The 14,308-nt window shown below is 36.2% G+C and overlaps 1 protein-coding gene across 3 annotated transcripts in view; it reads left to right on the top strand.

Annotated features, from left to right (window-relative positions):
* The window catches only part of EPHA3 (EPH receptor A3), a 331,506-nt gene that overhangs the window by 6,112 nt on the left and 311,086 nt on the right, over positions 1-14,308 (top strand). For 2 of the 3 annotated variants that reach the window (XM_006215602.3, XM_072966934.1), the window contains exon 2: positions 12,373-12,437. In XM_006215602.3, the coding sequence (XP_006215664.1) occupies positions 12,373-12,437 (65 nt within the window). Of the gene's footprint in view, positions 1-1,104; positions 1,192-12,372; positions 12,438-14,308 lie in introns of those variants that run through there. The other variant, XM_072966918.1, reaches the window with a different exon arrangement.

Raw genomic sequence — 14,308 nt, 5'->3', positions numbered from 1 at the left:
CTTCAAATATGTATCTAATCAATTTTTGTTAAATCTTTGAAAAACTACACACTTAATAAAAGTGTGTGTTTGGGACTGAGGCGGGGAGGGGGGCGCTGCCAACGTTTGTTTCTCCTTTCATACTTACACACTTTTGATTTTTCCTCAGAAGAAAATGTTTTATCTACCAAAGTTTTGAGAGTGTAAGCCAAAAAATGCGTCCCCCTTTGGAAGCCTGGGCGAATGCATGTGGAGGAAGGATGCACTCAAAATCAATTCAGCAAACGGAGCCTCCAACTTGGAGTGATGTTACTAAACTAGAAGCCCTGAGTGTGGAACCCCCTCCCTCCCTTCACTTTCTAAACCGTGTCCTGCTGTTCTAGTCAAAGCAGAGGGTGAAAATCCACATAATCCAAACCAACATGGTGAAGTTAGAATAATAGGCGAGGAAAGAGGGGGAAAACAAGTGGCAGCACTGTACAAACTGCTGTGAATAATCTTAACCATGAACTGGGGTGACCACGGGAGGGATGGCGCTGCTGCTTGGCTTTCGCGTCACACCTCCTACATTAGATAATGCAATGCTGATTAAATTTCAAGTGTGCCCTGAGAAATTTTAGCACGAAACAGGGATTTACGGGGAGTGACAGGGACGTGGCAACAGAGAGAGGAGCCAGCGCCCTCGCGGCCACCACACCCACCATCAGGGCGTCTTAACCTTTAACTATTATCCACCGCCAGGACCAGGCTCGGTGGTGCAGCGGGAAAACAGTCTCCCAACAATTTACTACTTTTCACTCCGCAGCGGATTCAAGAACGGATTAGAACTCAACTCCAGTCCGCGTCCCCCAACTCAGCCCTCGGGGTTTGGTGGGTTCTTTGTGCGCGAGCGTGGCGGCGCCCCGCGGCCAAAGCGCGCTGCCCGAGCGCTGCGAGCGGGCGCGACCTCCCGGGGGCGGCGAGCGGCGGGCGCGCGCGGAGCCCCCTCGGCGGCCGACTTCCCCCGGGCGGACGGCGCCGGACGCTCTCGGCCGGGGCGGGGGCTGGGGTCAGGCGAGCGCGAGGGCGCCAAGTTGCGCGGAAACGAGCGCCGGGCGGAGGCGGGGCGGGGCGGGCGAGAGGCAAACGTGCGCCCTCTGCCTGCTGCCGCGGGGCTGCCGGCGCTCCGAGACCGGCGGCCTCCTCACCCACCTGGACTCCGCTGACCTGGAGGTGGGTCCCGCCCGGAGAGCGCAGCGGCTCGGACGGGCCGGGCAGGTCCTGACTTTCACAACAGACTTTGACCCGAGCTCTGAGACACCCCCTCCCCCCACAACCCCGGCCCCTCAGCGCTGTCAGCCTTTGCAGCCTGGCGCCCGGAGTTGGCGCGGTCTCTTTCCTTGTCTGTACCGGGCCCAGCAGGTGACAGGTGCAGGACAGGGTTCTGCAGGGTTCCCAGGAGCCCCTGCAGTGTTGGGAAAGCGCCTCGTGCCGGCCGGCTAGGTTGAGACGCACGGGAGGGCCTGAGACGAGCCTGAGGCGTCCAGTTGTCTTGCTAGCTGCTGCTTCACCAGCCCCTTTTGCTATTTCTTGAATTTTCAGAAAGTCTCCTTTTTCAGTCTGTAGTCGAAAATGAGGAATTTTTTTTTCAGTTTCCTTTACAACCACCTACCAGCGCCACCTGTTAGGCCACTTGTGAGAGCTAACGGCATGTTCCATAGACCCCCACCTCCCACCACCCCGTGCACAATTGAAAGTTGTCTGTCTTTCCCCACAGCCCAATATTTGATTGGCATCGTTTTTATTAAAATAGAATGTTCCCTTTTCTGATTTTGGGAGTAAACCTGGAGTGGGCCAAGAAGGGTTTCTGGGAGTGGGGATAACGAGGTAGGTTAGTAGTTGGATGGTGCTGTTTCTATGGTTGCTGATGTATCCTTAGCGGTCTCCATAGAAGATAAAATTGCTGAGACCAGGGGATTCCAAGACTAACTGTGGCCTCAGTGTCATGCCCAATATTGAGATAACAGTTGTACAGAGTTCCACTGGTGCACTACTTACTGGACCTCATTTGATCTCTTAAAGCAGCCCTAAAATAAGTTTTATGACGTCTCCCATTTACCACCGAGGAAACTAAGTACACTCATCACACACAGTATTAAGTGAGCCAGGCCTTCTCCTGTCTTTGTCCTTTGATTTTAACCTTACATGTTTTCTCCTGTACACGAATGCCTGTATATTAGGAGATACCCTTCTATTCAGGAAAAGCACTAGCTTCTTAGTCTTAATCCTAGTGCCTGTACTAATTTGTTTTGTGACTTGCAAGAAAAACTTAGAAAAACTCAGAGTACTGGAGTACTCAAATCAGACTTCAAAGTACTTTCAAAAACGTACTTCAAAGAGTACTTTGAATCTGCAGTATTTACCCTCATAAGTTATGATTATCTGCATGGGCTGGGGACTAAGAGCATTTGATGTGGACAGAGGGATAGGAGATTGATGTGATCTGTGATGTGTTTTCTCCACATACTCTACCTCTGTCTTCCTTTCCTGACACTCAGACACTCCTTTCCTTTCCCTGGAAAGATTTTGCCAAGAACTCCATACCCAGAGACTGTGAGGCAATTGTCAGTATAACCTGGATGTGATTTTTCAGTTTTGTATAATAAAAACAAAGCGTTAATTGACTTTTGGAGTTATCATAGAGGTCAGTCATGGGGAGAAATAGAACTTGGCCTAAAAAGTAGACTTTAATTTCTGTGGAAACTTTCCCCTTCTTAAAAGATAATTTATAAATTACTTAAGATGAGAAAATAAGTTATAAAGATTTATCTCTTCTTTCATAAAAACACTTGTACTCTATTTAAGTGGAGGCATTGAGAAAAGGTAGCTAAAACAGGGTTTTGAAAGGTGGCAAATTAAGTTGGGGCAATTATATTTTTCATGTGGGTATTTCAGCACATATGTTTTGCATTAATTGCTGCCATAAATTCTGTTAACCTGGCAAAGAGCAAAAATAGCATATTGATGACATCAGGCTTTCAAATCAGAAAGCTGCTTTTAGTATCTTGCTTTCTTCACTGGAACATGAGAAAAAAGAAATTTTCAAACATATTATCCTTTAGGTTCACAGCGAGTTAGCCAACCACTCAAGCTATTGGCACACTTTCCATAAGCAAAAGTGGAGGCTTAGCAATAAACTTTTCTTGCTCCTGAAGGATTAGAGTCAACAACTATTTTCCCTACTATTTATTTATTTTTTTAATTCACATACGACTTTGCAGAACTCTCTCAAATCAAGAAACTGTAAACTTGACTTTAAAGTCTCCAAAATGAGTTGCCTCTTTCTATAAGACCAAAATTCTTGACACATTATATGGTGGGGACTGGAATAAAGGGAGAAGCCGAGGTTAATTTTATTGCTGGTAAGTCTATTTGATATTGCTTACCGTGGTTTCACCTTGGATTTTCTATATAGTCATTCAGTGGATGTTAATTTATCATCTTTCAAATAATAGTTAAGAAAGATAGATTAATAAACTCAGCAGAGGTCCAGTAAAAAAAAAAAAAACCCACCCCCCACCTCCTCCCTTGATAAAATATGAGGCTTTAAAATTTACTTTTTGCCAGGGATAAAGTTGGTTGGTTTCCAGTCAATATGAAGTTTACGCATTCTCTATCAACCTCAGGGATGAGTAAGAGAAACAGAGAACAGCTCTTTAGTAGTCAACATGTACTTTATTTCCTGTTTTTCAAATCTAATTTAGAAATTAATAAAAAGTCTATAGATCTTAGAAGGATACATTTTTTAATCGCCTATGATAACAATCTTCACACTGAGAAAAACAGGCTGGGAAGCTGATTTGCCATAGCTTCCATGTAGATTGTTTGGGTCAGCAGAACATGATGAGGAAAAGTCTGTTTGCAATGCTGTGTGTGTGTGTGATCCATAGTATTGTCCCCTTACAAAACTGACATTCCCACACTGTGGCCAACATTTTATAGATGAATATTTACCTTTTGAAATGAAGATGGAGTAAAAGTCTGCTTTTCTGAATTACAAATTAGTGATAAAAAAAACCCCAGTAATTTGTTAAAGTATTTGTCACTGCCTAATCTTATTAATTTTCCCCACTGGACCCCCTGATCACTGATAATATTCAAAGATGGTATCAAGTTAGAGTTATATCCAAATTGTGATTTTTTTCCTTCAATATGCCAAAACTATTTTGCATTTTAACAGAATAAAAAGAACTGGCATCATCACAGAAACTATACATAGAAATTAGATTGGGTTGTTATTCTTTTATTAAGTAAATAAGCTCCATCAAATACAGGCGTTGCCAAATCTTGAAAAACTTTCAGAGGCAGACTACAAGAGGGTTGCATTTTTCTCTTGGTTTGCTTTTACTATCTAGTTTATCACAGATCAGTTAATACTCATTTACATAAAATAACTCAAAAAAGCTAAAATCAGAGATTTTATTATGATTTTCTTGACATTTCTGATCTGAAATTGTAATGCTTTGATAATCCTTTTTTTGATTTCCAAGCATAATTATATGTATTTTATCTGAATAAACAAGTTAGGTGCATCTAGTTTACAATGATAGTCTCTATACTTTGATGTACAACTATTTTCCTTTACTTAAACATTTGTGCATTGAATAAGGACACTTTTTCTTACTTTTGTTTATAAGTAGTGTCCAAGACAATTATAAATGTTTTAATATCTTTTAAAAAAACTATATAGATTTAGAGAAGAATAAGCCTAAAGCTATATAAAATTAGTATCCCTTTAAATTTTCCTTTCCAAGGGTTACCCGTTGGAAACTCAGAATATTGTATTTTACATTTTGCCAGGTTTGTGGTAGGTTTACTACCCTAACCCTAATGAAAGCTTTAGAGCCCTACATTTAATTTCAAAAGCATAAATTTAAAACCCACTAAAAAGAATTAAGAAGAAATTAACTCATTTTTCATATTAAAGTAATTTTCTTTTTGCATTTGTTTATTTACCAAACAGTGCACACCTGAGGATTAGTTACTGGATTTTGGAAAAGAAAGTTACGGGAAATGATATGTTGAATGCCCTTGAAGATAACAACTTAAGACAGATGACTTCACAATGAATACTTCTGTAAAAAAACTAACATTGATGAAAATTACCAGAAAATACAACATGGATTTTTGGGGGAAGATTAGCTTCCTAAAGCAGAGTCTCTGCAATATAGGGAAGATTTTTTTAAAAGATAAAGTTCATAATGACAACAATAAGTTAATAAAAACAAGGGGAAGAGATTAAATGATTTGCCTAATTTCATGTGATAAGGATGATTATAACCCGGATTTTTTTAACTACATATGCTGAGAAAACTTTAAAAAAGTTTGAATGAATGCATAATAAATGCATTTACAAGTAAAAAGCATTTTTGAAAGAACTGAACATTCCGAAATAGCTATTTTAATAAGCATGTATCTAAGTGTGATATAAATTCTGTGTGAGCACATTTATGTACACAAGTGTGTACTGGAAATGTACACGGTTGAATATCAAAACAGAAACACCCAAAATAGAAGCTTCTCTAGGTGCTGTTTATATTATGACTACATTACCAAAGAAAACACATTGAAATTTGTCTGAATTCTAGTTCTCTTGCAGTGATAAATGAAGTTTCCTGACCATCACCAGCACTAATAGTTTGATACTTTCCATTGACACTGTGCTCCCAAGATGGAAAGTAAGGGCTAGAGTTTTTAATTAAACTGATAAGCGTGTGGCACTTCACTAGATCCTTTATAGAGAACAATATTTATACCTTGAAGAGTTTGTTTATATGTGTATGTGTATCTACGTCTGTAGCAACAGTCATGATGTATGACATAAAGTCCAGACGTAGTTATCCTCTAGAAAATGATGAAGTCAAAGCTAAATCCTGATTTTAATTTTCCAGATATTTAAACCAATTTATTCTACACTGGGCTTATTTTAAAATTGAAAGAAAAATGTTTTGTGACATTAAAATGTCCAAAGAATATTTCTAAATTGAAACTTAATTTCATGACTATACTTTTTGTTCCCTATGTTAAAATTTGAAACCTTATATCCAAGGGACTTCCAGGCACATTTTTATTTAGAAAAGAAATACTACATTAGAATTGTTCTGTAGTCCACCTGCTTATTCTTTTCCATTTTCATAGCTATTGGGTCAGTCCCCAACTAAACAGATAACTTACACTGAGTAGTCAAAGGTCGATGATCAAGAGTTTTTGATGTGATAAAAAATATTTATGGTGTGAAGGCAAATTGTATATGCTAAAGTTTGGGCACCTATTTGCCTTGAGGATTATTTATATCATTTCAAACTGAATGATATATTTTCATTTTTCACTTTTCAATCTGTCAGAAAAAGTCTTTTCAAATTAGAAAGAAACAAGGTCTTCTGTTATTTCTAGAACACTTCAAAAAGCAAAAATGTGTCAAAAAAGTACAATGTTTACTTAATCATTAATGTTCTACCTTTAGTAACTTAACATTTTGGGAAACACATTTCACTTGTCTGAATGATTCATGGTAGAGTTTGACAATGCACAGAAACAAAGAGACCTGCTATTCTAGGGACTGTTATCAAAGCCGAGGTTGTTAATGTAATAAAACTTTACTGACAGTAGGACATTCCTACTCATTTATGTGAAAGAGTTATCTTGTTATAAGAACACATTCCCCGGAGATATTTTAATAGCTATTTTCTCTGTAATAGATGAAGAGCAGAGTGATCTTTAGAGTTCTCTGATTAAAAAGAAAAAAAGAAAAGAAAAATTTAACACTTTAGAAACAACACATGATTAACATTTACTAAAGTGTCCAGGTTTCAAGTGGAATTCTGATCTATGTTTCTGTTATTTCCTTGAACTACCCTAGTCAGGAGTACACAGATGTCTTACTGTGTGACTGTGTGTTTTGATTCCAAGGAATTCTTGCTGTCGGCAGAGATTGAGATGCAGCAGCTAATTATGGTTTCTTCTTTAATTAGGACCTGTGTAGAAGTTATTCCAAAATTATTGCCCAGGAGGAAAAGCTAATAAGAAAGAATAAGTTGACAGTATATCACCTTGTCCAGAAATCTGCTTACATCCCATAAATAAGCCATTAAGATACCATGGGACAAGAGGTTTTTCCCAGAAGTGTCTAGCACTACAGAGCTTTTAAAACATTTTTACATAATTATTTTTGTCGGTTATTTGATAGAGAAATTATCACAAATTAAGATTTCTATGACAGAAAATGCCTATAAAATTTAAGTTTATAGGAAGTTTTATTTGCACACAATTAAGAAATTATAGTTGACTTCATTCATGGTCTAAAAACATTTTTATAATTTTTTGTCTATGAAATACAATACTAACTAGATCTATTACAGAAATGTTTTATATATGTTTAGGTAGAAATAAATACAAATAGGAAGCCCAGAAGAGCTGTTAAGCTAAGACTATGTAATCACGATAGATGAAAGTTATGTTGGAATAGATAAGTACATTAATAAAGCTTTGACTTCTCTAAATTTTTTCTCAGTGCCATACACAAGTATGTACAGTAAAAATGAAAAGTTGAGCTTTGGTGGACTTCTATCAGAAAAGACATCTTTATTTCTTGATTCCATGTTACGGTTGACCAGAGTACTACACAGAAAATTAGGACACTGAAAACAAAACTGATTACTTCCTGTATCATTTTCTTCTATTTGTGACATTTAAGTATAACCTAGGAGCAGATTAAAGTACTCTTCTGCTGTCTGTAACCTAGAGCAAAGGTACTCTTTTCATCATTACAGAAAGTGATGAAAATGATAAAGATAAGTAGTGTACAAGAAATGTGGCTGAAACAATTACAGTGATGCTATGAACAGGAAAGGAAATGCCATTATTTTTTAGTAAAAACTAGACGTAATCAAAGGATGAGTTTGTTTTCTGCTGTAGTGGTTTCATAGTTATTTGAAATTAGCAATAAAAGCACCTTATACCTGAAGGTTTTACAGGAAAGCATGTCAGTTATTACAAGTTTGGAATTTTTTAGCTGTTAAACCCTACTGTTCACCTTAAAATGATTATTTGATGATTTTTTATAACTGTGATTTCATAAAATGCAACTATAGTATTACCACGAAGTATAGATATGTTATTAAATGATTAAAACGATCTTCCAGTTGAGCAAAAAAGTGTGGCATTTAATTTAAAAGATTGTTTCAGTACTGTCTGTATATTTGCAGCACTTAATCTGTAAGATGTGAATATTTCAAGTGAACAGATAGCCTCCATGAATCAGAATTTTGAAATGCTCTGGAAAACAATCTTGATGTGTTAATGATTCTTTAAAACTCCATAAATCCATACCTAAGGTTTTTAATCTGTCCTTTCTAACTGGGAATATTTGTTTCCAAATCTTATTTTGATGACTGAGTCCTTTAAAAACTTTTAACGCATTCTTATTGGTAAGAAGGGAAGGCGGTGTAAATTCTTGGCACAGAGAATTCTTCATGACATCATCAGTGCCCATGAGCAAAGCAGTAGACATTTGATTGTGTCTCTCTGTTTAGATAAAGAATAGTCAGGAAAGGGAGAGCAAGATTCCTGAGCATCTTAAATCCACAGTTCAGCCAAGAGGGAAAAGTGACAGTGCAGATCAGTGGCAGGAATGACAGAAAGGCTTCCTTCTTTCCAGAAGCACTGACAGCAGATTGGAGCCAGGTTACCCTATGCTTGGTTCTTATGCCTTAACTTCATCCCACACCTTCTAATTCCCATCAGTCACCACACATCCTTTTGACCAGCAAATCGTGATTTATGCCCCCCTGAAAGCCAGCTCAGGGAGACTGAGAAAGGATTCCCTTCCTGTTTTCATGAATGTATCCCCCTTCACCTATTTATGCATTTTCTTTTCTATTCAAAAACAGTGAGACTAGACAGAGTAAAGCACGTGAAAGACATCCAGAATTGTATCCATAATAGACGTGCGACAGTGATTTTTTTTTTTGCCAAAAAAGCTCCTATTTATATCTTAACTTAAATGGAGTTCTAACACTTAAAAATGTGTCCAATTTTAAATCACTATAAGTTCATATATGCTACATTGCTCTTTGAATAGAAAACATCCTGAAATTAATGAAATGACATATTTTTCACTACAAACCAAAAATATTTGGAAATTTCACCATTAGAACATGAAATCTGGCGAGAGACAGTTTGTATCTTTGGCCCTCCTAGCATGAGGCAGGCATTAAAGAATTAAACCACCTATATTGTCCCACCTTACCCTTAAGAATAATTTCCCAACTCTTTTTTTGTTAAAATTCATAAAATTTGTCAACTCAAAATTTTCAGCAATTAAAACAAACTTTCCGTGTTGCCAATTGTCATTGAAACTCAGACTGCAATATAATATCTGTACATCACAATTCTGTATGCTCTGGCATTTGAATAGTGGCACTACCCTAAACGGCTATGATCGGGTCTGTGTCCTTTTGGGGACAGGAAAGCATTAGTAACTAAGGTGCTTGCCTGTATTAGTGTGGGGTTTAAGACATTGTATTGCAAGGTTAGATTTAGTCGATGGATCCAGAGAAACCACTCAGAGCAGGCTGACTTTCAAATGCCATTAACTTTCTCTTCTTATCTCAATTACGCTACACTCAGATTGCTGTACAACAGATCACAGGAGACTTGAGGTTTGTATGCTGGGAAGTTCCAGCCTAGCAGTCATTGACTTTAAAGTGGCTAGAATTCTTAGCTTGTATTGTTCTTATTTGGCTGTAAACAAAAGGCACCTTGTAAACACAAAATAAGTGCTTTAAAAAAGAGGTTTATGTCCATGGTTCTTCTCTATTAGGTCATATACTGATGGTTGATTTTAAATACAATTCAGAAACCAAAATGAAACTGTTGTTAGTTTATATTTTAAGTTTACAAGAACACTGAATCTGTAGAAGATGCTATAAACTCATGGTGGCTTTCAGGACGTTTATATGATGTAATCATCACAGCAATGCTGTGGGATAACCAGGGCAGACATAATTATGTTTGATAGACAGCAGAATCAGAATCATGAGTAATGCTGCTAATTGTGTTTTCCTCATTCATGCTAAATGGAGTGCACTAAAAATTCAATTTCTGAGTAAATGCAATAAATTTAATTAATCTATTACACTTATTTTAATTGACAGTGCGATGCAATTCTTTTTGGTTCAGCGTTTCTCCTTTGAGCAGAAAACAAATGCTGATGTGACTAATCCAGGCCTTTCCCCTCATCATGATCATCAGAGCAAACTTAAGACTATAGTTCTTCAGTTAACAACCTACATTCCAATGAGTAATTTACTAAATGGAGACAATAGTCATATCTTCCTTGCCTCAAACACTTTTTTCCTTTGGTTATTAATATTGAAGTTAAATCATCCGTTTGTCTTAGCATGTGGAGTGACATATATTCATCATTTAGTATGTATTCAGTTATTACTACACAAAAAACATTGAATCATTTAAACCCCTAAAGGCGTCACCAATATAATCTGATTTATGAATGTGGGCACTGTAAATTCTACTATGCAAATCCTGTGTGAACTCAGAGAAACCAACCTATGACTGTGATAGAACCAACAAATGAATTGGGTATGAATTTATGAGAATGAATGTTGGTAACATAGTTTAAAGGTGAGGATGAATTCTCATATTTTCCAAAAATTTCCAACATTATTTAATCTGACATATTATCTGTAACATTAATTGGTAGAGGCTTTTTTTAAACATCATTTTTTCAGACATAATTTCAATGTTATTAAGCATACTGTTAAGTTCCAAACTGATATCCTAGGAAATAATTCCATTTTGGAAATTACACTGTGTAATCCATGCAGCAACTACCTTCTCCTTTTCTCTAAATATGATTACTTCTCATTGGGATTAATTTATTGTAAGAAAAAAATCGTTGATCATTAAGGAATTCCAGTGGAATAGGTTAAGTTTATGTGTTTTTTTTTTTCCATTTAACCAGCAAAACAGAGAATTTAACTTTGAGAATTTTATCTTTTTTATCTTAATGGTTAGGAACTTTCTTATACTCACCTAGTGTATTTATCATCTCACCAGCTAACCAAATATCTTCTCTTAAAAAGCAGTGCTTGGAAATTTAGACTTCTAATACCTATCAAACATAATTTTTTTCTTAACATTTTTTTAAGATTAATGTTTCCTTTGTAAGAAACTAATTGGGATGATTAAAGAAAAGGTAATGCTTTTCATGCATCAGGAAACACTTTATTGACAACACGTGGACATGTTATGCTTTGCATGTATTAGCATTATGTTTTGATTTGTGAATATATGGAACCCTTCAAAATGACTGTGTCCTTTTATATTTATTGATTCACCTGTTCTGTTTCATATTAGCAATCCTTGCGTGTTTTATGTAGACTTCCTCTACATCTTCCATTAATCAGTTGTGGGATTGTTTTCTACTTTAGAAGAAGGATGTGGTAAAACCATAGTTTCCATTATTTAACAGATTGACAATCAACATGAAACCCTTGTTATTAATTAAACTTAAAGTATTGGTTTATATTTTAATTTCTAATCCATGAGAACTTAGTATTCTCTGTGTTGAAAATAAATCATTTGCCTTTTCTTTTAATAGTATACTCAAAACACATTCTTGTTATATTTTATTATTCATCAGAGTTTTTAATAACTAGCACAAAGTTCTGAATAAAATCGTTAAAGATTTTGGGTAACAATACCTTCTCTAAATAAGTAAAGCCTTACACAGGCCATGCTATAATACATAGTCTTGCTTTAATTTCTCCTCAAACTGGTAGCTAAGCATTTTGTTTGTTACACTTAAGTACACAATTTATATAGTATTGAAAAAATACATATTACAGAATAATATGTTTGGTATTGGCCAGAGACAATAAGAAGATGCCATATCAGACATGTACAAACAGAAATATGATTCATTGTGGAAGCATATGTAACTCATTTATAGTGAAATGTCTTTTTTATCAAATTTAGTGGTCTTTGCAGTTATTTTGATTTCCTCTTCCCATGAATATTTCCTATTTTGTAGTTTTACTGTGTCTTCTTTAAACCTGTAGTTATTCTGTCAATATATTGAATATATGATATATTTATAAACAAACATAAATAGTTTAAAAAGCTGCAGAAACTTTCTATCCTTTAACTTTCTCTGTGGTTGCTTTTCTTTGTGACTCTGTTCTTATACTCATCATTCACATATAATGAGAATGAGCAATCATGTGTTTTGAATGTGTTGATATAATTATATCAACAGTAGACAGCATTAACTTGACAGAGATAAATAGGATGCATTCTTTTTAACTGTATGTGTGTATTTGTGTTTTCTTTTAGTCAATCTACTGGATTCAAAAACAATTCAAGGGGAGCTGGGCTGGATCTCCTACCCATCACATGGGGTGAGTCTGGTCAACTATTGACAGGAACACTGTCCACTGCCTCTCTCAGAGAGCAGGAGGAATTACTGGGAACAGGAATTCCTGTAATTCTGACAAGTTATGCTCATCATTGTATTCAATACATGCTTAATATTTGTGTTCAGTGAAACTATTGACAATTTTGAAGTTTTTTGTTCCCTTCTGAATGTACCAATTGCTTGAATGAACTAAAGTTTAAGTGTTACTAGCTTTATGCAGATTATCTAAGTGTGATCATCTAACTTTTTTTGTGATACAGTCAGAATAGGTGAATTGAGAAGATACTCTAAATTTTAAGTAATATGGAAAGTATGTATTTGGAGATGGTTACCTCCAGAGTTGTAGCCTTAAAATCGACTGTGGTGTTGGTTGTTAAGTAATGAGGGATGTATTTGTCAAGAGTATAAACCTGTGTTGCCTAAATTTCTTTGCTTAAAATATCTGCAACTTGTCTGGATCAGTTTAAAACTGGAAGTTTTATTTAGGAAAAATACAGCTATCTTTAAATTCTAAGCTTTTTGTATACCTTTAATACTTTATCAAGCCAGACCCAGATTACTAAGGTATGTGTATGACATTTTGGGACCTGAATGTTTATGGTAAGCCTTTGTGTAAGAACATTTTCCTTTTCTTTTTTCAGAAAAAAGTGGGTCATACATTTGGAAACTTCTTGTTCCTACAATATTGTATAAAAATGCCTAAACATATCTTTTTGTGTTTCCAAGGATAGCCTGTGGAAAATGCAAAGTGCTGTTTAGAAATATCTGTGATAGAAATAAATGTGTACATTCCCTTTCTTTCTATGCAATCCTTTTAAAGGGTTATAATTACTTCTACTTAGTACTGGTGGTCAGTCTTTAGATTTTTGTGCCTAAACATCCTAATTTTTACGGTACTACCGGCTTCTACTTCACTGACGGATGTTTTGCATCAAGGATACTTCATCTATCTGTCATCTTTGTATCTGCTTCTCTTCCTGGTACACCTTGACACTGACACGATGTCAAAACCTATCACATAATCAGGCCTTGGTTAGTTGCTTAGAAGGGGAGAGTATGAAGTAAGCCAGGATTTGGTTTTCCCATAGGTGTAAAAAGAATCAAATGCCTAGGATAAAAGCACATCCTGGGTAGTCATAACAAGTGAGTTGAAACTCAGGGTCAAGCTGGAAAACTCATTTAAAACTCATCATCCAAAACTCAAATCTGACTTTTAAGTTTGATTTTAGAAATATGAGTTTTTCATTACTTCACCAGATAACATATCATAGAAACTTGCTGCCTAAGGAGATATGAAAAGTGAAAACCATACTGACATTTTACCTATTTCTATATTCTCTTTTTAAACAGTAAATAAACCTGTGTATAAAAGCAGCAGTCTACCTCATATATTCCTTTTAAAAAGGTATAAAGAAAATACATTTGTACTTGTTGAAAATGTGGGGAAATGAATTCATTTACCCTGTAAGCTTCATAGATTTTGTGATGAACGAAGTTAACACTTACTTCCATAAAAATGTTGGAAGGGGGTGTGTTCTAGAACCCTGCCACACCCTATTCTAGAACCCTTGAATTGTTTTTTGAATCTAGTAGATTGACCAAAAGTAAGCGCGAATCCACAAACATAGCTAGAAGGAATGAATTCTATTTACCTCCGTCAACTTAATGCTATCTGTGCCCCAACCAGCAGTGTGTACGTGCACCAACCAGCGATGTCAACACCTAGGAGATTCATAGAAATGCAGACTCTCAGGCTCCACCCCAGACGTTCTGAATCAGAATCTGTAGCTTAACACGGTCCCCAGGTGATTCCTAAGCACATTAAATTTAAGAAACGCTCCTCAGAGTAACTTG

This window comes from Vicugna pacos, chromosome 1, assembly GCF_048564905.1.
Source record: "Vicugna pacos chromosome 1, VicPac4, whole genome shotgun sequence".
Classification (NCBI taxonomy): domain Eukaryota; kingdom Metazoa; phylum Chordata; class Mammalia; order Artiodactyla; family Camelidae; genus Vicugna; species Vicugna pacos.
The sequence above is the reverse complement of the archived record's forward strand: the minus strand, read 5'-3'. Positions and strand labels throughout refer to the sequence as shown.